The 21675-nt window shown below is 45.9% G+C and overlaps 1 protein-coding gene across 4 annotated transcripts in view; it reads right to left on the reverse strand.

Annotated features, from left to right (window-relative positions):
• RNF216 (ring finger protein 216) overlaps positions 1 to 21675 on the reverse strand; it is an 82020-nt gene that overhangs the window by 31900 nt on the left and 28445 nt on the right. For all 4 annotated transcript variants that reach the window (XM_061993787.1, XM_061993789.1, XM_061993788.1 and 1 more), the window contains 4 exons: positions 21433 to 21483; positions 20315 to 20452; positions 19170 to 19318; positions 18635 to 18713 (listed from right to left, as the gene is read on the reverse strand). In XM_061993787.1, the coding sequence (XP_061849771.1) occupies positions 18635 to 18713; positions 19170 to 19318; positions 20315 to 20452; positions 21433 to 21483 (417 nt within the window). The remainder of the gene's footprint in view (positions 1 to 18634; positions 18714 to 19169; positions 19319 to 20314; positions 20453 to 21432; positions 21484 to 21675) is intronic.

Consider the following 21675-nt stretch of genomic DNA (forward strand, 5'->3'; position numbering starts at 1 on the left):
AGGCTGGAGTCTGGCACCCAGTCACCAGGGACTAGCTGTACTCTGGGAGAAGCAGCCACACTTCATTAGCCCTCTTGTATTATTCCCTGAACTCCAGAAACTTGCACAGTCCCACAGATAAAAACCCCAATCATTATTCACCATGATTAAAACTATCACCTCCCAGCCAATAGTGCCTGCCCAGGTTCTTACTGGATGCCACCTTGCTGTATAACTTCTTTTTTCCAGCCACAAGCTGCTCCTTCACTGCTTTGCCTTTGTGTTCCTTCGAGCACAACTGAGACACTGGTCCCTGTCCCCTCTTTTCCCTGTGTGGGCTGCAGCTGCTTCTCTGTCCATCCCACACACCAAGGCTGCCTGGCCCCTGCATCCCCACCGTGTACTCTCACCAGCGCTGCAGTGGCAGCAGCACCTTCCGCAGCCTGGCAGAATCCCTTCTCAGCCCACATAAGCAAAGTTTCCCAGCTTGCCTCATAAACCATCTACCCCACTTCACATTCTTGGATTAATGTGTACCTTGAAGGGAATCATAAATATTTCCCTGGATTTTCTGTTAGTCTTGCTATGACATAGCTATGAAGATTACTGAAGTGTGGGTTGATAAGCAACGGGGTGGGGTGCTGGAGTGTTCCGTGAGATGACAGTAAGTTCTCACTGTATTTTACTGATGTGGATGCCTTGGTGATCTGTGCTAATCCACTTGGAAAATTACTATGAGAGAATAAAGAGCCTTAAAATAAGAAGCAGGAAGTGGAGTGCTGCAAAGAGGAGTTTATTTCCAGACCAGCCTTTTCTAAGTATATGCATAAACATCTGTATTCAATGCCAAGCAGAGAGTGACAAAGAGAAGAGTCAAACACAAACATGAAGAGAAGAATCCAGAGCAGGATCTTCCTGTACACTCACCTCCACATACATCAATGCCCTAGCAAGAAAAACCAATGAGCCCTAGTTTATAGCATAACCTTTCCCTCAGTATATATGTACAGAAACAGCTACATGCAGTCTGGAACAACAGCCACTTAACAAACCACTGTGCCAAAACAAAGGCTGTTCTGCAGTGTTTAGGCCAAAAGTAGAGTTTTATAAGCAGTGATTGTCTACAGCCCTTTACAAACAGATCCTCTTACTTATGAATACCAGGATGGTGTTGGTTTTCTCCACCAGCAAAACAAGTGTGACCTAGTGTGGTATGTTCCACAAGTCCGTCTAGACTGATCAGGCATGCTGCTCCTGCATGTTGCTCCTCACAGGCCAAGGCCTTTCTACACCATCAGTGCTACCTCATCTACTGTCTCTTTACTTTCCGCCCCCCTTTGAGTCTTTTCTGTGGCCTTTGAATCACATATGTTCCAAGGTTGTCTCTCTCCTGGTAGTGCTAATTAACACAGCACACAGGCCCCAGGAGGGCATTACCTATTGAATCCAGGCTACCACTTCTTGCAGTTCTTTAGCTCCTTGGCTGTCAGCCAGCCACGTCTGTTCACACCTAGTCTGGCTTAGCCTGGACAATCTAGCTGAATCACAGCTTGAAATGGTGGGGCTACAGACTGTAATGATGTTAGAGTCATAGACTTCAACTCAGAATGAAGCCAAAAGCAACCCTTAAAGTAGGGAGACCTATAAAACTATTACCTATATCAAAATTTCCATTTACAACTAACTGTCTAACTTCTCCCTTCGTCCTTCTTAACTGAGATATCCAACTTGACCTAATAGCTCCAGGCTGACTCAAAGCATGGGTTTACAACCAGCTTTACCCTTTAGACTTTTAATACTGTCCTGTCGTTATCTGTTACATTGAAGATGTTACATCTCTCAATATGTAGACTTACAGACTCATCAAGCATTATCATAACGTTGCTTTTTCAGAGTCCGCTTTAACATCTTACCATAAAGCAGGATTTCTAGACTGCAGATTACTTTAAAACTTTTTCAAAGGGTCTTCTAGCTTCCTGTCATTCTTGACTAAGAATCGGAACAAAACATTGATGTCACTAATGCTGTAATATAAAGTAAGAACTTTGTACATGCCCCAGCACACAAGTCCAAGGACTACATCAGCTTTTCTGGGTAACTGCATTGCTTGCTTTCATTTCTCCATGGTGATGTGAGGTATTTCAGAGGAACTGTCCAGTGCAAGTTTTAAGGACAGCATCTGTCATCAAACCCATAGGAAGCAACGAGAAGGCGCACCAATACTCTAAGCACAAACCAGAGAGGCCCTCTGAACAGAAAGGAACCTGGAATAACACATGCAAACCCACCATGGGAATTTCACATCTTCCTGACAAGTAGTTGTAATGAGCCCATGTAGGAGACAAGTCAGAGGACCTTGGTCTGTTTCAGTACAGCTGTGCAGCTGACAACTCATTACATACAACAACAGTCCACCCAGTGTACTGAGGAAATACCTTGCAGCTTTACATAACTAAATCAGACAGGCTGGCCTTTCCCCCACAGCCTCTGCCTCCCCAGTGCCTTGGGGCTCAGGGTCAGGGCTGTTTATCCAGTCTCACAGGCAATGAAAAAAACTGAGAGTATGTGCAGGCACACGTGACACATCAACACCAGCTTTTACAGGTACTTTCTGGTCACTGGAGATGACAGATAGTCATTTCTATTTTATAAAAAGCTGAAGAATAATCCTTGATTTCAAAACAACAATAATTGATACACCAATCAATTGGTGTCTTAGCCGTGGCAACTTGCTACGTATAACATGATACAGGCAAAGGATAACATGTCTCTTATTCAGCAGCTACTTCATTCCCCTTTAACTTTCAGAGCTCACAGGAGGGAACAGAAAATCTACCAGCTACAGCTAATGCACAGCAGCTTTTGCCTGATCAGGTCATCTCATTCCTCACCCCGGCTCTGCTCGCAGCTGGACTTTCAGGCTGCCCCTCGCAGCGACTGAGATCTGAGCCAAGTGCAATTTGAGAAGGCGTGTACACTCTTACACACATGGCCCTGCACAGCTATCACTTGCCACTCCTTTTCTTCTGGTACGAGTCACCCACACTGGGACTGAGAAAACTGATTTTATACTGCATCTTCTAATTTATCTACTTACGGCGGTAAAGCACAAAGGAAGGCAATTGCAAGTGTCACAGCAATAAGTAAGAGGTCACCTTTCAGACAAGGAACTCGATCCACGTGTTTGGTGAGTACCCGGGGCTTGTACCTGGTCCTTAGGGGATCGCCTGCATTTCTCCCTATGATCAACACTTTTCCCCATTTGCACACTTTGAGCTCATCACAGCACTTGGATCAGGAAGAGGAAAGTAAACATCATTATATATATAAAGCATTGCCTTTGAAAGAGCAACGCTTGTTTTTTTGTAGATCAGGGGTCAGCTTTGACTAGGTAAAGGGTACTTTGCTTTTAGAGGACCAGCTCAACACAGCTGTGTTAAGTCTCCTCTGCAGAACATGGTTTAGTCTGGCAGATGGAGATGCTCAGTAAAACTCATTAATCTGTTATCACTTTCACCCACCCACAAAAATCCCCATGGTCTGAAGTCATGGTTTTCTGACACAATTCTAGAAATCTATAGCTTGTACAGCAGCTGCAACCAGAACACAATTCCAGGAAAAAAAAAAAAAAGCTGCATTTGATTGCATGGGTAAGTCAGAATTATTCCAGACAGGGATCTCTTACAGTAAAAGAAATCTGCATCTCAAAGTATTTGCGTGCTTGTTTGTGGTACAAAGCCCAAAGAGTTACCTAACGACTCCTGCAAAGTGCCTATTTTCCACTCTGAAGTATACCACAAAGGGTTAAAGCCACAAGGTAACAAAATACTTAAAGAAAACCCCCAAATCCCAGCTTTCACATGCAGACAGAACAGCTAGAAAAAACAACTCTTGTTCACATAATGTCATCTAGCTATCCTCTACCCCAAACACGGGAATGGCAAGGGCCAAAGCCGCAGAGAAGCTGGCATGCTGTTGTTCAGAGCTGGTCATTGTTGTGACTACCTCCATATCTAGAAAAGTTCAATGCATTCATTCTGAGAGGCCAAAAGAAACTAAATATAGTAGCAGGCTACCAGCAAACACACAAACTGGCACAGCTTCCAGCTACCTGAAAGATCCATCCCTCTCTTCGCAGGCTACTCTGATAGCTGCAATCCTTTCCCTTGTTTGGGGAGAATGTGCCATAAGGAGGCACTTCCAGGTTTTACTTACATGGATAATTGCATACACAAGCTTTAGGATGGAGGTAATGCAATAACATCACTGGTGCTCCTCTCTTGCCCCACTTAGGGGGATCATCTGGCTCTTTCAGATTGGTTTTCTTTATTAAGCCTGACATCCGCTTGCAAATAGGAGGCAGCATCCTCACTTCACATGCCAGAAGCCAAGGCAAGGCCTCTAAAAGCAATGGCCTCTTAGCAGAGCACAGACACCATCCAAGAGCATCTGCTTTGTTTTAACCTCTGCCCTTTACAGAGGGCCCAGAAAGGAAAAAAAAACAACCCCCCTCTAGCTGCAGTCCAGCTTTGTTGGTTTGTATGAGGCTGGATATCATGGCGAGGCTTTTCAATACAGAAAAGCCCTTGGGGAGAGATGCTCACCTCTCAGCTTCTGAATGGCATCTCTGCCACCAACAGCCCATGGATATTGTGTTTTAAGCAGCAACCCTGAAGACAGACCCCAATTTGATATTTAGCTTAGAGGCATGCATGCTCCCAACACACAAAAAAAAAATGAGGTCAAAGAAGCTTCTTTTGAAAAAAGAAATAGAGCAATAAAGCATTCTTTCAGATTAGCTTCACAGAGGGTAAATCACTGAACAAATACAACCATCTTATCTTGTTGGCAAATGGTACGTTACAGTATCCAGCTTTACAGGAAATATGTTGGTTGGTCTGGAGAGCAAACTGACTTTTCATTGTCTAGAAAAATGCTGCTCGTGACTTATGAGATTTGTTTGTTTTTAGAAAACCATATGATGTGTAAGCAGTGCCAAGCCTGCTTTGCCTCCTGCCTCTCGACACTTTCCTGGATGCCCTGGGACTTCCTAGCAACCTCGTGGCAGAAACATGATCCATCTCCTCTTACCAGAAGGACAACTTGTTTAAAACAAGACCTCAGCTTCCCTCCTGCGATTCCCCAAATGAGTGGATGCAGCAATCACAGGACTCTACAAAAGCTGGGGGAAAGGTGGTAAAGCAGGCATGGCTTTTCCAGTACAGGCAGGCAAAGCGTTCCCCAAACCCTCTGTTTTCAGCCTCTGTTTGCCACTTCTAAACCCAAACACTAAGAGCACTGGGCTTGAGAAGCAGCCACTGAACAGCTAATGGGTGGCTCCAGAAATGTCGCTGGCTGCGGCATCCAGCAGCAGCTCTGCCTGCTCAGTATTTTGGCACTGATTTATGACAAGTGTACTTGTGTTTCCATTAGCTGCGGCTTTCTGGGTTGACCCCTCAGCTCGGAGAGGCAGACTCGACATTAAACTCCCATCAGCTTTCAGTACCGCTGACCTCATCCCCAAAACTCGCAGCGATGTTTTACATCAGCCGGGGCTGATGCATTCCATTAATGCTCCCCCGACTCGGGGAAAACATCTGCTCTGTTTACACTGGTAGCAGCATGGAGACCACTTAAGCATCACCTCTGCTCCCCAAGCTCGGGGCAGGAGGAGCAGCTGCACATGGTTCAGGCCCTGGACCTCTTGGCCCTCCGCAGAACGACCCAGCCATTAGTTATTCAACAGGGCAGAGGTTGCTTAAACCATCAAGGTGCAGGAGAGGTGTTATGTAGTAGCAGAGGAGGAGGTTTCCTTTAGGCCAAAAGTGCAAGCTTGAGAGAGGTATTTGTGCTGACTCCAGCTGAAGACAAACAAGCTGATTGGAAATAAGAAAGGATTAAAGAATGCCAGGAAATATCAAGGGTTTTTTTGTAACCCCCATGGTTTGATGGGTTCATCTGTTCAGGCAGAGATTCAATGGATACAGTTAACACAGGTCAGAGCTCACACGAGGAGGGCACCTCTCTCTGTGTCCCCTTCTCCAAATGCATATCACTAGGGTGCTGGGTGCCAAACTCACTCTCGCTCTCCATGGCCAGGGGTACCTGCAGGGTGACTCTCAGGGTGACAGAGCAATAGGAAGAGATCCAATCTCTTCCCAGAAGCAAAGCGCAGTTCACCCAAAAGCAATCCTCCCAGCACCCCTAGAATGTACCCCAGGCACCACAGCTTACCAGCAGCCACCACCTTCTTACTGGGAAAGCCCAACAGCTCTGTGATATCCATTCAGGGAGGGGATCATAAAACCATAGAATCATAGAATGGTAGGGGTTGGAAGGGACCTTTAGAGATCACCTAGTCCCAACCCCCCTGCAGAAGCAGGTTCACTTAGATCAGGTCGCATAGGAACATGTCCAGGCGGGTCTTGAAGACCTCCAAGGAAGGAGACTCCACAACCCCTCTGGGCAGCCTGTTCCACTGCTCCCTCACCCTCATAGCTCGTCTGTCGTGCCAGACAGTTGTGGCAAGTTTCCACCAGATCAAGCAGATGCTACTACATATTTTCCTGAGGATTTTTGACAGATAAGGCCTACAAAAGACAGCCCCCTAAAAAAACCACTTGTTGCTCCCATTGGTCCAATGTTAGACGTGCATTAAACACCTGATGTCTTCTGTTGCATCTGGAAGCTTTATTTTCTACTAAGCATCTAGTCAAGGCTATAGTTACTAACAAGCCTACAAGGACACACAAAGACATACGGTAGCCTTGGAACATCTGACAGCATCTGTCACAAGTGGAGACAGAGAGTGCCTCATACAGAGACATTCACCAAGGGTTTTAAGATTTCATTACAGCAAAGTCGTGAACACCATCAGCTGTTTCTACCACTGATCACTTTGCTGGTATGTGGATTTGCTCTGGTTTAGGTTTTTGTCCTTCGTTACAGAGTTTCACAGAGCCTGAACTATAAGCTCATGTAACAGATAACCACAAAAAGACCTTGACTCTCACAGAGGTCTTAGACCCTGAAATGACTACTCAAACATACCTGTAAACAAGCAAGAAATCCACCCCAAAACCAGCTTTTTAAAGAAAGCTAAACATCCTGCACACTAATGAAGACTGGCTTGATTTGAGCTGTGGCATGCAATTCAGGTAACTTAACCTCACTGATCCCAAATGTGATGGCAAGTATTGGGATGGGAGATTAAAAACCGTATTTGCTCTCCCTCTTCTGCAATACCTTAGGGATGAATGACAATCTGCACAAACACTCCCCGTTTTTCACCTCATTCCCAGTGCCCACGGTAGTGGAAGCTCACAGCTTCACCAATTTCACTGCAAAGCTAAACCAGTGAATTAAGAAAGCATTTTTACCTAATCCTCTTTCAACCAGATAGATGAATAATCAGAAGAGGAAGAAGCTGGCACTGAGTGAGACAATTCAAATCGTCCCTTTCCAGTTCCTTAATTCACGTGTTAGGGGACAACCACAGCTGGGAATTTCAATCTCTGGAGCAATTAAAGAAAATTAAATTCAGAGAATGAGGCCTTATGCACTCAAAGCTTCATTAACCCTGTTGCCTTTCAATTAAATATGCGCACATGAAATTTTGGACAGGGAAAGCACTTGCCTTCTTGACAATGCTTGGCTTCAATGGCAAAACAGTGCTTGCCTTTTGAAAGAAGAGAAAAAAGAACACTGAGTTCGTGAACTCCAGACCATTCCATCTCCCCAGTGGCTTTATTAAATATGTGGTAGAAATTACTGCCTGCTTGCTCTCCCTCAAACTCCTTAAACTGCACTAGCAAAGCTCTGCCTTGGGCTCGCTTCAAGATAACAGACAGCCCCACCAACACCATGGATAAAACATGAGCCAGGATTTAAGAGTCCTACACTTACTATGACCAGTTAGAGAAATAAAGTTGGCTAGCTACAGCGAGATGGATTTTTCAGCCCACGGAGAGGAGATTAGCCAGCCTCTCCTTTAAATACTGTTCATCCCTACAAAAGGCTGCGGCAGGCGCAAAGGCGGTGTGTGACTAGAACAGTTTAAGGGATAATCTTTGAAAGGGGATATTGTCAAGTCTGCCCAGCCTAAATATCCAGCTCACTTTGGGCAAGTTACCATCTGACTTGTGAGGAAGTCATGTTGCTCACGTGCCAGTCTCCTGGCTTTGTCAAGAATATAAATGAAGCAGGCTGGTAGTTTATCTGGATGCACAACCACCTAGCAGAGAGCAAGTACAAATCACTTTGATGCTTTCCCATACTCATCCAAAAGCAGTGTCACCTAACAGATAGATGCACAGGCAGTAACGTGTTCTGGGATCAGCAACACAGAGAGGGAAGCAACACACAGTCCCTTCCACTGTCTCCAAGAGATTTCTAAGGAATCTGTCACCTTGAGCCAACTCCTTCACCAGAGACATGCTCTCATCCCCTCAACACTAGCAAGCAAATTTACGCCTCTGGGAGTGATTACACTTTGTCTTGTTTCTTGAAAGCATCTTTTTGGGAGATGAACTTAAGTCTTTCACCAGCACACACTGATCAGTTTTGTACTCCTGTTTTATTGCTCACCTATATATTTTAGCTCATTTAACTATTTCAAAGAAGAGAGCATGTGTTTAAGAAGATTACTTTCTCAAGCTGTCACTTACCATAAGAGTTGATGCATTTTAGAGTAAATGACACTTCCCTTTTCACACTTGTCCCTCTCTCAAGGAGCCAGCTAACACGACAGCACAACTGTTCACACAAGGCCTCCAAGGGATACCAGATTCCCAAGCGGATGCTCTGCCCAATTGAGCAAAGAGGCACAGCTCCATTAACCAGAAACAGGATAGATCGACAATTCCTTATGCTTACAGCAGCCCAGAATTCACGGGTTAATTGCTGCAGCCCCAAAATAATGTTCTCATTCTGATTTCACAGCAGCCACGCTCTCTTACACAGAAAGCTGTCTGTTGCTATAGGATGCCCTTGGTATTACCAAGGACAATTTGAACGCATCGAGTGTGACAGGCTCGCACTGAATGCAAAAATAAATGCAGCCACTTAAGCTTCCTCAGCCTTTGACACCAACGAGGGGCTTCCTACTACAGCACCAGTAATGAAGAGCACACGAATTTTGTGATGCTTGAAGTGCTACCAGGCAGAAAGCAGCTTATCAGCCCGTTTCTCTGCTCCTGGAAACTGCAGGTCTGTTAACCTTTCAGTGCGTGCGAGATGGTCTTTCCATCTGCATGCAGCACATGAGCAAGGAGGACGCACGCAGTAAACATCCACAGGTATGCTACTGGGTGAAGGAGGCCATTTCCAATGCAAACCTGCTCATATGAACCATGCTGCTCTCCAGTTCTGATGCTATCGGTTTTACGAAGACAATATTTCTTGACCCACTTTCTATCTTGCTCCTCATTCCTCTGCTACAAGTAGTAATTAGTAATGTCAGTGTTCTGGCTGAATTGCTACAGCGCCATTAATAATGCAAGAGTAGTAACAGAGAGAGAGAGCACAAGAAAGAGACTTGAAGGTTAAAAGCAATCAGAGAATGCATTTTGGGGGGGGGGGCATTGGAAGAGGAGGGAGGAGGAGAAAAAAATGCTGGCCTATTGAGATTACAAACTATGCACTTCAAAACACACCATTCTTTTCAGGTGGAAGTGGTGGGTGAGTCAGTCGTGGCTAATTAGAAGATAAGTATGCAAATAAGAATGACACACAGAGGTGAGTTTTACTAAATTAGAAGAAAACTTTTGTTTCATCTTCCCTTTCCCCCTCTAAACTTGCTGCCTCACCACTTCGTGTTCCCATTCCTCCGTTACTCATGTTTCAGAGGTCAATGGTAACCTGGCATCCAACACGACGCACACTGAAGGTTCCTCTCTCCACAGGAACTTCTGCAGCAACCAGCCTGTACCTGCCTATCTACAGCCAAACCTTTAACACCAGTAATCAAGCTGCTCCTGGTGCACCTTCACCTGAGGCTCTGCTGAAGCTGGTTACCACATGCACTCTGAACCTAAAGTAGTGCTAGGTGTGCTTCCAAGCCCAAGGAGTCTTCTCTGACACCAAGAAGGAGCCCTTCAAGAGGAATAGCTTCCCCACCATGTATGACACACAAGCCTCTCAATCACCCTGAACACAGGTGCAGCCTCAACTGCATCACCTGGAAGCCTTCCCCCCCCCCCCCCCCCCGCCTTGCTAAGTCCAGCATAGAAATAAAAGTATTAAGGGAGTCCACAGATTTGGTATTGATTCTTCAGTTGTTCCTACTGCTGAATGAAAACTCACACGGAGTGGAAGGGCTATGTGGTCTCCTGCACATCAGCAAGGCAGCTTGTTTGGGGCAGACTCTGCTCCAACACTGAAAAGCAGGCATCTGCTAAAGGGGCTGGCAAGCCTTAGTTTCCATGAGGATTTGCAAGACACATGAGCTAACTTTAAAAGGCCTTTTAGCAGAGCTGACCAGTCACACTATTTCTCTCCCAGTGTTTGGCATTTACAGCTTCTTAATGTGGTATCAGGCCTCTAGGTAATGACAACATCCCAACCAAAACACATGCTCTTTCAATTAGCTCAAATCACACACATCTCTGCCTCTTGCAATACATATTCCAATATGTATTATACATGTTATAAGCTGTTATCCAGCTTATCCATGTTATTATTTAACTGCAGCAGAGCTCACTATCACTTACGAGAACTACTCCAAAGTCCTCCAGCACAAAGGACTCAGACAACCACCCAGAAGGAATAAAAAGCTACCAAGCTCACTGAGATGAGCTCCTGAAAGAATGGCAAAGGAATAAAAAATAATGAGAAGATCAGCTTCAGAACAGCACTGCTTTTTCAAAGAGACCTTTCAAGTATCACTTCCTCCGCAGAGAGGAAGTGAGAGGAGCTGGAGGTTCTCTGATACAAACAGCTTCCCCTCCACCACAATAATGTGAAAAGAGGGGTGTTTTTTAAAAGACCAAAAAAAAGAGAAAGGAGGAAAGCAGCCCTGAGCACACTGTGACCAAATTAGGAAACAAACTCTACTGACAGCCTCCAAAATGGACATCGTCTGCAGCAGCCTTCTGTTAGCTCAGGAAGTCTGATGACTGTGTCATCTGCTGAAATCTGTTTATGTGCAAACAGAAAGCAGAACCAAAACATCTCCTTGCACTAACACAGGCCAGGCTAGGCCACCTCATTGCTCTGGCCTGAAGGAGCCAGTCATCAGCTGCCCTGACACGATACTATTCACAGCCTCCACTGCTGACTCACACCCCTCCAAAGACAACTCTGCCTGGGAAGCACTAAGGTACAGTCAGATGAGGTACAAGCAGAGAGCTGGGGGTTTTTAAGGGCATTTTTAAAGTGGTTGACTACAGCAGAGGAAGCTGAGGGTAGAGATCAGTGATTACTATGACAGGAATGTGTGGGGGAGGAAGGAGAGGGAAGATGCTGCTTCTTGAGTAAGGTCAGAACAATGCATTTCATTTGGCTTGGTAATAGCCTTTTTCCATCCTCTCCAACCTCCATTTCCGCTGCAGCAGCAAAAGGATAACTCTGCTCCAATACTCTGCAAATTCAAGCAGCAGCACGCAGGGTTTTAACCTTAACCTCAGTCCTGCTGCCATGGAGGGTACGTGTACCAATCTCCCACAGCAGGCCCAGGGCAGCTCAGTGGCACTGCTGCCTGTTGCAAGGACAGACTAGTGACAGAGGATAAGTTACTTCACTGCTTAGAAATCTGACAAAGGAAGCAATCTGAGCACTCTGGTCTGTACAGAGATGTAGGGTTTTGTCCCTGATGTTAAGGTGATCAAGTTATACGATTCCCTGGGTGGGAGGCTGTACAGTGAATGTGAGGAGTCTCCTCTGGAGGTTTCCAAACCCACCTGGACACATTCCTGTGCCCCCTGATGGAGAAGAACCTGCTTTAGCAGGGGGTTGGACTAGGTGATCTCCAGGGTTCCCTTCCAATCCCCATCATTCTGGGATTCTGTGGCATGGAAGAACACCTCTTTCTCTTTCAAAGGGATCTAGGAGGAAAGGGCAAAACTTACAGCTCAACTCAGCCTGCAGTGGGTCTCACCTCTAGTCCACCCTCAGGGCAACTACAGCCTTCAAGGTCCTTCCAGCCACAGCAGTTTGGCTACAGCACTACTCTAGTGACTTGCCACAGCACTACCCACCCAAGGTCCTCTTATCCAACTCCTATGAGTCCATCAGCTTATTTCTAAAGACACTGTCATTGTACATCTGCAGTGACCATCAGTTTGCAGCTGCTCCCAATGACTTCTCTCCCTAACTGGTGGCCAAGAAGTGCCCTGGGAGAGGTGGTGAGACAAGACCATTGAGGCTGAAGTTTCCATCCCCACATGAAGTTGTGTTCAGCTTATTACATCTGGACTTTTCCTCAGCAAAGGACAAAGCCACAAAGGGAAGATAGCACTGCTACCTCTTAGGGACCTGACAAAGAGGTATTCACTGGTCAGTAACAGCAGGAGAACTGCCTTTTCACTGAATGGATATTGCTATATAAGGCAGAAAGCAAGCACAGGAGTAAGCTTTGTTGCTTGAAATTGTACTGACTTATACAGTCTATTTTTAAAGGCACTAGTTTGAATTCTTGCTTTCAGCAGCTTTTTTTCTTTACCCTCTAAGAGGCAGATACCCCATTTAAACTGACTTCTTTCCACAGGTCCATTTCCAGCCCGGGCTTCACCCTCTCCCTCCTCTGTCAGACTCATTTATCAAGTGAAGCATTTCCACATACCACTGCATAAATAGACTTGACCTTGTAATAGCAAGAGTACCTGAGCTCCCACTGATGGAGTCTCTCCACCACAGCAGTTATCCCAATCCACTCCTACCCTCTTTTCCAGGTAAGGTGTTCTCAGAGCTCCTACAGCCTGTTCCTGTGTGTCCTGAGGAAGGACGGCAGTATATAGACAAAGCGAGGAGCGATTTGGGCTGACCATTGTAGCTTTTCTGTGGAAAGCGCCATTTAGGAGCAAGCTACTGCTGGTACCACTCAGTTCTTGTAACTGGTCCCAGACCAGAGCAAGCATACACCTGAAAGCAAGGCAAGAGAGTATTTCCAGAGGGACAATTTGCTCCTGGTCCCTGCCTTTCCTATATGCTCCCTCTCAGCTAGGGAGCAAGCTGTGGGCATACACCAGCCAGCTTCCAGGGAAGCAAGGAGAGCCCTTGACATGCAGCCTCTCCTTACCCTCCTTTCAGCCCCCCACAAAAGGTAAGTAGCTGACCCAGCCTAATGCTGGGGATGAAAAGATCTCCTGTCTCTCAGCACTCCCCATACAACTTTGACCATACACGTCTCGCTGGGACCATACCACGTGGTTTACCACGTGTGATTCTTCCTACACAGGACTGTACTTTTAAGGCTTTGCTGTACCAGGAGCACTCTCCTGTTATCTACCTTCCTTTAGGACTTGGCAATAAAACCTACTGGAGTGTTATCTGCTGCCTACAATCACCTCAACCCCACCTTCGGCCTCAGTCCCTCCCTCTCACCCATCCCTTTGAGGAGGGATACTGCAATGATGGGCAGCGCTGCCGCCGATAGCATCGCGGCTCGGCCTGCCTGCAGCACTCGGCTCTGCCGCTGCACACCGGCTTCAATCTCCTTTTATGGAAGAAAAATGAAAATGGGCTGCCCAGCCATGGAGCGCCTCAGAGCAGGGCCCAGCTGACAGACGGAAACTTGCCATTTGTTGTGGTTTTGGCAGTAACAGAGCGGAGCGTGTTCCCATGCGCATGGCTCGGTTAAAAAGGGTGCAGGGAAGGCACTGAGGAGGAAGAGAAAGGCTGAGAGCTCCAAAGCAGAAGGTTTCAGGGATGCAGTGCTGATGAGGAAGATGGCAGACTCATGAAAAGATGCCTTAGACTTTTCTGACAGCTTGGAGAAGTGGAGGCAGGCCTTCAGACAACAGCATACACAGGCATGAGCACTCCATTTCCAGTCTCCTAGTAGGACAGGTATTAAGCTCCTCCACACTTCATTTCCCTTTCTTCCTCACCCCCACACATTCTGCTAAGCTGCACTCACACAGACACGGGAGGGTGAAGCTTTAAATGCAAGAGCTGGGCCTTGAAGTCATTGCCACCAGAAAGAAATAACAGAGGCCTGCCATAGTGAGTGCCACCTTCATCACTGCTCTCTATTACAGCTGTGGTGCTAAGCTAACAATCAAATCCAAACAAGTAGGCTCAAACAAAACTATACAGAGAACAGCAATAAGAATGGCAGAACAAAAAAATGAGAGGGGGCCATGGGACCTTTGCTCTGCTGTCAGGAAGCTGAATGAGACAGCAGCCTTCAACAGCTGGGAAAACATGTTGCAAAACAAGGAGAATTAAGTAATTCTCCACATGCACATCCTACTCTGAGGCATTTTGGACAAGCTCAATTTCTCCAAGCAGAACAATCCTTTTTTTCCATGTTGCACACACACCCTGCCAGTGACAAATTTTTATATAGTTTAAGCCTAAAACCACAGAGCATCTGGAGTTGGGGCAGGGCACCTCTCAGCAGCAACAGGCCAGACTCTAGCACTGAAGGAACGGGTCCTGTGGTACCTGTTGGATGACACTCTTGGAAGGCACATCCCCTGCTGCTGGGTGCTTGCTTACACAAACATTTCCCCTTGTGCCCTAGAAAACCCTTTTAACTGGACTGTGGGTACCTGGGGCTGTCTCCTTACTTCCCTGTGAACCACAAGCTGCTGTGTGCCCCGCTACCACGCCAGGTACAGAGACAACAGGCACTGCAGTACACCCCTCACTCCTCCTGGAACTTATAGTCTTGTTGATCACACAACAACCTATTTCAGGCAAGGCCACTTAGGTCAAAGTTGCTGCAAATGGTACAACATGACTTAGGCTTATTAACAACAGTTGTGGATGCAGTGTTAGCACCCTGCTAAGAGAAGCCATGTTCAGACACAGCTTGCAAGGCAGAGCTTGCCACAAGCTTAAACCTGTCTCGCTTCCAACAGAAAATGAAGGTTAAAAGCAGCTGGATGCATCTCTTCCTAGCCAGCACCTTGAAATCAATCCCGAGACATTCTGGCAGCTTAACAAGCAGCTCCCTAAAATATCAAGTCTTAGTGCTGCAAATTAAAAGTGCACACAAGAATTGCAGTGTGACAGCCTAACCTGAAGACAAAACAGCAAGAGAGTGAAGGTTCCATCCATCTGACACAGGCACATCAATGCTCATTTTTTCCAGTGTGACAGTTCAGAGGCCCAGCAGGCAAACCCAGTCCCCTAAACAACCTCATTACCAGGGCACACTGAGGAGCCCTGAAGAAGAGAGGCAGCTGCCCAGTTCGAGGGCAATGAGATTTAGCACTATACCAGCCATTGCCTCTCTGTAGCCAGGGGCACAGAGCCAGACAACAACCTGGTACAACAAAGTAACACAAATGTTAAACTACTCAAAGGAGGGTTTTAAGGAAAAAGTCTTGGAAATGCAGGACCCTGCAATGTGGCCTGGCTAGGAAATGAATGTTGAGGGTTCCCAGCTCATCAGCACCAGAGGACAGCACTGCTCCATGCACGCAATGTTTCCATGGCAACAGCAGCTTTCACCTCCCCATCTCTCGGCTGGCTGAAAGCCCTGCAGTGCTTTGTGCTGAGACTGCAAAGAGGGGAGACATCCCCCCACCCGCAGCACTGCGCTGGGGAGAGCAACAAGCAGTCTGGGAACAAAAGCTTTGCCTTCACCAACAATAGGGGGTCTTGGGAGGAGAGAGGCAGAGCAGAAAGGATGGACTACCGTTCCTGGTGGGAAGGAGTACTTCCCTCAATATACAAAAGTGCACACTCACTTCCCAGTGCTGTGCAAGTCAACAAGCTATGTGTCTTTCCTAGTTTGACCAGAATGGCCAGCTTTGGTTTGCTCCATCAGAACAATGGAACAGAAATGTGCCTCATCAGAGAGGAGAAATTCAACGGCCACTTCCATGCAGGGATCCCTGCACAGAGTAAGACGCAGGTTGACTGAGCAGGTTGGCAAACCTTATTGCCACCGGGAAGTCTGGCCCTCTGCACAGCCAGAAATTTGTCACAGAGCAAAACCTCAAAACTCCAAGTCTGATCAAAAGCTGTCTCTCCCCCAGCATCAGTTCAAACTGTGCACATCCGTAGGGTGGCTTGGGCAATGTTTCACTTCATCTAATTACACTTTTCCTCCACTCCACAGTTTGTGATATTACGATTCAAGCCCTGGCTACCTGCTTAGGAGCCAAACATCACACCACACAGCTGGAGCCAGAGTGTTTCTGGCAGATGGTGCAGGCTCATCTGCATGCTGCCCGTGCAGCCCTTCAGCCACACAAGGCAATCGGCCGCTCTGCCCGTTGCCGAGGATACAATTTGCCACATTTTGGTCCCTGCAGGGTGCGACTGACTGGAACTACAGGTGAGATGTATAAACACTGACCTGGGTATTCTTATAGCTCTTCTTGTTATTGAGTCTAACATACATAGATACAGCCAAAATGAAGGCTTCCAGCTGGTTCCCATCACTTGCAATACATCCATAGTTGGCCCAAATAGGAATCCATCTTTCTGCAAGATTTTAAGGAAAGCCTGAGAGTATCAACTTGAACTCCCAAAGACAAAGGATCCAGGTGATGGAGCACAGAAATACAACAGGTTCACCATCTGGTCCTCTTCTCCCCACCCTTGAAGAGCCTTGAGGTTTCAGGAGAGGCACACTTTGACTTTTCCCTTTCCACACTTCCCCTCACTTTAGGTTCAGCTGTGCAAGCACAGTCCGTCCAACCAGAGAGGGACTCTTTCCAGGATCAGTCATCACCACCACCGAGGCTGCCAAAGGTACTGCTAGCAAAGCCAATGCATCCTCTCCAATCTCTGTATAGTTCCCTAGATTAGCCCTTTCCTCCCTAAGGGCAACAGTTTCCTGCAAGCAAGAGCAATAACTGAAATTCTTCAGTCTGGAGAAGGACAAGATAGTGGGAATATGAAGAACCACTGCAGCTGATGTTGTGAGACAACACCACATCCTGCTATCCCAATTCCTCAGCCTCGACTTCAAATCCTCCAAGAAGAGCACAAAAGCTACTCAGCAAATTTTCAGCTAATAAAGCGACACAAGCTATCCAGGAAACCCGAAGTCCAACCTACTGGAATGCTGTAACCCCAGGAAGCAGAGCAGGAGGAACAAGCAGTATGCTAGGAAGGAAATGAAACAGCAAAGCAGAAGGAAAAGGAACATTTGAGTGCTGACCCCTCTTACACAGTTACTGTGCTGTGTTACACATTTTAGTAAAAGAAGTTATTTCAATTTGTTTTACACATTGAAGTGTTCACGTTCTTCAAGCCTGAATTTTGTTCCGTGGTGCTGACATACGTATATTTAGAAAACAGCTCGGGTTTTGGAAAAAGAAGTAATTCAAACGTGAATCAACATTGCCACCTAGCGCCCAGCAAGCCTCCTTGCTCGTGATCCTTGGCTGAGCCACCAGAACCACACACATCTATCCCAAATGCTAGAGGAGGATGGTAGCAAAACACATCTGGAGATTAGACATCTAAATTGGAACTGTAAATCTTTCATAATCGGCTTTCCCCTGCCAGTAAGTTCAATTTTCACTACAGAATGCAAAAATTCACTGCTGGCAACTTCAACTTTTTCCACACAGTGGAATTTTACTTCCTATTATTTTCTTAATACAGGCAAATGGTGGTCTGTTGGGCTATTCAGGATGAGAACCCAAAGCTACAGCAGCCTCAAGGATAAGGCTAATGCCCTCAAGAGGAATTTCAGTGCTTAGCAGAAATCTCTGCTGGGGGACAGGCAGTTCCCTGAATATGGGAAGAGAATTCATTGTTGTGGCTAAAGTTATGGAAGACACCCTTGTAGCTTCGGAACTAAACATTGATACTGTCCTGGCCTTGGCTCCCTGGCACCAGATGTATGGAGGTTCTGCATAACGTTCAGGAGACTGGGAAACATTTCTATGCTTCTATTTTTTTTCCCAGAACAGATGGTACAGGAGCAGTAAGTTTCCCCCACTCTGTTCCTCCATTGGGCCTGACAATTCTCCTGTTATGGCTATTAGCAAACTTTGAGAGGCACAAAGATCTGCCCTTTGAATGGCTCACATTTTATTGAGCTCTTCCAGTAAGTTTTCTGTCTCTTCCAACTGAATCTGTATTCAGGCAACAGCATAAAAGAAAAATGCAGAAGCTAATTCTTTTCAGGATAGCACATAAGGGTTGTTTCATCTCATTGTCCAGAAGTTTCATTAGATAAAGAATTGCAATTTGGTTTTATGCTTTTTAAACATCCAGCTCCCTATTCACTTAAAACATTTCTGTGCGTGAAAGACAGCAACCTATAGCATCCATAAGCTTTTTTTAGCCAACATTTCCAAGGAAAGAAAGGAATGTTGCTGTCCTTATCAACAGCCCTGAAAGTCATTCGTCCAACCACACACTAACAGAACATCAGCAGGATCCAGCAAATACTTTAATTGCTGCCCCATGCAGCCACATTAGATATTCATTCACCTGCCACTTCAGGAAGTGTGAATTGTCCTCCCAGCTCTCCTGCCCAATGCTCCAGAAAAGATCAAATGACAAAGTATCCCTCAATTACCTTTCTGCAGCGAGGATTAGGGCAGCTGAACCGCTTCACATCATTGTCCAGTAGAGCTGGGAAGTTACAGAACGGACACCTGCAGCCCAAAATAAGATTATATCAATGCAGAGTGCCAAATATCTCTTTGCTGCAAGTGGATTTAAAACAGCTATGTGGTAGTTCATAAGCTGCCAACTGAACACCTGCCGCCAGGATGTGCTGACTACTGCCTTTTTGCTCATATTTCTTCGATCACTTCCCCATTTGCAAATCAAAATATTATATGCTCAGCACTGCTTTTGACTGTGTAATTTAGAGGATCAGCACAGAGCTGGCAAGCAAGTCTTGGGGGAGACAAGTCTATTGAATTTTAATCTGCTCCTAGTCAAAAGCAGACCAACCTGAATAAAAACAGACCTAGGAAGGCAGAAGTCTGAATTTACAGCACAGCTCTTAAAATGCTACCTATCTCATAGTCAGCACATGTTTAGGGTTTCAGGGAACACTTTTCTATGACAGTAAGTGCAGTCTGCATCCCCTGCTGGACACTTACCTGACAAGCTCATCTGCACAGGCAGCAGCCACCTCCTCCTCTGCTTTCCGCTCATAGTATTTACAGAGGATGTTCTCTGGCAGCACTTTCTCCAGCTCGCTGGTGGGGAATGAACACGTGCAACTGCCTTCCATGCAGCTGAGCTCTGACTAGGGTTGGAGGGAGAGAGCTCAAGTTCAGTATGATACCAGCAAAAGGCAAGACTCAGTACACAGAACATTTCCAAGTAAGCCAGCACAGAGCCTTGCTTAGAGGGTACAGAGCTTACAAGAGCGGGTGACTGCCAGAGAATGGGTTTGTTATGGAAAGAACAAGACCAGTTAAATGAGGTCTCAAATAAAGACTAAGCATGAAGATGCTGTTGATCACTGGGATCCCAGTTCACTCCCTCCAAGTCCACTGTGACCACTTAGAAGCCTGTTACAGGCTCTGCTGAGAACTAGCACTCTGCTCACAAAGAGCATGTTGCATTCTTTTCAATAGGATCATATATAACACAGCTGCCAGTTTAAACCTTTACATGAAATATAAATCTCAGAGTACAAAAGTGTCCCAGTTTTGCCATCATATCACAAGGCAAAGAATCATGTACACCTCAGCAGGTTAAGGACCTGTTTCTAGCATAGCTAAGTAATTGCTGGCTAAATTGGAGGCTAAGAAGGTTACCAATATCATAGAGGAAACAACTCCCAAACTAAGTTGGGATGACGGTGACATTATGGACACTCTTAGCTAGGAGGAGACTGCCCAAGTCAGAGATGAGATTGTGTTCTCTGTGAAGATACCATTGGTTTATTAAATAGAACATAAAACCCAGACAAGTGCAAGTTATCACTACTGTAAATGCTGCAGAAATGTTTCCTAATTAACCAAGTTGCTAAAAGCACAGAGCACAAAAGAGGTAGGTCAGCAGAACTTAAATCCTGTTCAGCAAAGATCCCACAGAGAAGCTGTTGGCTTCACTTCATGGTGAGACTGACTTGTTGGATTTGGATTTCAGGATGCAATTCCACTGAAGTATCTCCTGGGAAGCACAGTTGCATCTGATTTTAGCAACAACACTAAGCAAACAGCAATGTGATCTTCTGAAAGCAGATTACCCGTTCTTTCCCCCTGGCAAAAATTCCCATTTGGGAAATTCTTACCTTCCCAGAGCCAAAGACTGCCTCCTGAGCATATTTAATTAGGCACTCCTTGCAGAACAAGTGACCATCAGCACACTGAGTTAGCTCTTCAAAGGCAAACTCCCCATAACAGCAGCGGCACTCTATCATCTGACCATCCTGCAGCCAGAAACAGAGGTATTAGCAGCAGCATCAAAACACCAATAGCTGTAGCAACACATGGTCACATACAATTGCAAGTCACAAACAATGGCAGCATTAATTCTTAAAAAGAGAGCAACAGATATACATCATTCCAGTAGATATCCTATTTGGTGATCCAAGCTAAGCACAACTAGAAACTCAGTTTTCGGTTACTGAATATCCATGTCCTGCTTGACAGGATCCAAAAAGCTGCAGAACACATGGTGTTTAATTATTGTTAGCTCACAGGCAGAGGAGCATCTCGGGTTTGTGAAGCTGCAATCACAGGAGAGAAGGCAGCATCCATACACAGATGCTGTTGTCCTCTAAGGGCACAGTTACCCATCTGCCTGGAGAGACCTTGTCTGCACTGCAGGGATGGAGAAACTTGCCACTGTTAAAAAGTTACGCGTGTCCACTTCTTCAAAGGTCCAACATCTCCCAAGTTTGCAGAGCAACAGGTATTGAGAATGAAAAGATAATTCACAGCTGCTGAGCTGATCTCTAAATTTTATTCTTTGTTTGAAGGGAAAGACCTGATTTTCAGGTTTTTAAAGAGTCCTTTCTGCAAACGAGGAAGGCCTTTCCATTGGCAGAGCTCCAACAACAGCAAACCTGTTTTAAACAGCCATCATGGTTGCAGCAAGAGCAAACCTGGTACTATTCTACTGTAACGTTTGTTCAGCACAGTAAAGATAAAAGCAGCAGCTGACTGAATTACTACAGATCATTACATGCATCAATACTGTCTTGCTGGACTCAGCTCTTGTCTACCTTTTCTAAAAGCCAGCCAACACACACTATGCAGGTTTTGCCAGCTCAGCACAAGCAGCACAATGTAAATGTTGCTTCAGAAAAGCTCCATTCCAGAAGCCAAGAGAGTGTGTGAAGTAATAAGTGCAAAATGGTGTCTATGCAATAAGCTGAAATCAACAAAGCCCATTATGGACACTGACCTTCTGGTACTGCTCCTCATTCATCTGCAGAGCAAGGAGAAAGTCTGCATGCTGCAAGAGAGACATGTGCATCTGTATTTACAGAATAAAGCCATTCTCCAGCCTCTAGAGTCTTTTACATTATCTCAGGACTTACAAACCACCATAAAAGGCTCCCTGTCTGCTTACAACATCACTCAGCCCATTCTTCCAATCCATTAAGCTATTTATGATTCAGCTAAAACAGATGGGAGAAGCAAAGGC

This window comes from Colius striatus, chromosome 3 (genome assembly GCF_028858725.1).
Source record: "Colius striatus isolate bColStr4 chromosome 3, bColStr4.1.hap1, whole genome shotgun sequence".
Lineage (NCBI taxonomy): Eukaryota > Metazoa > Chordata > Aves > Coliiformes > Coliidae > Colius > Colius striatus.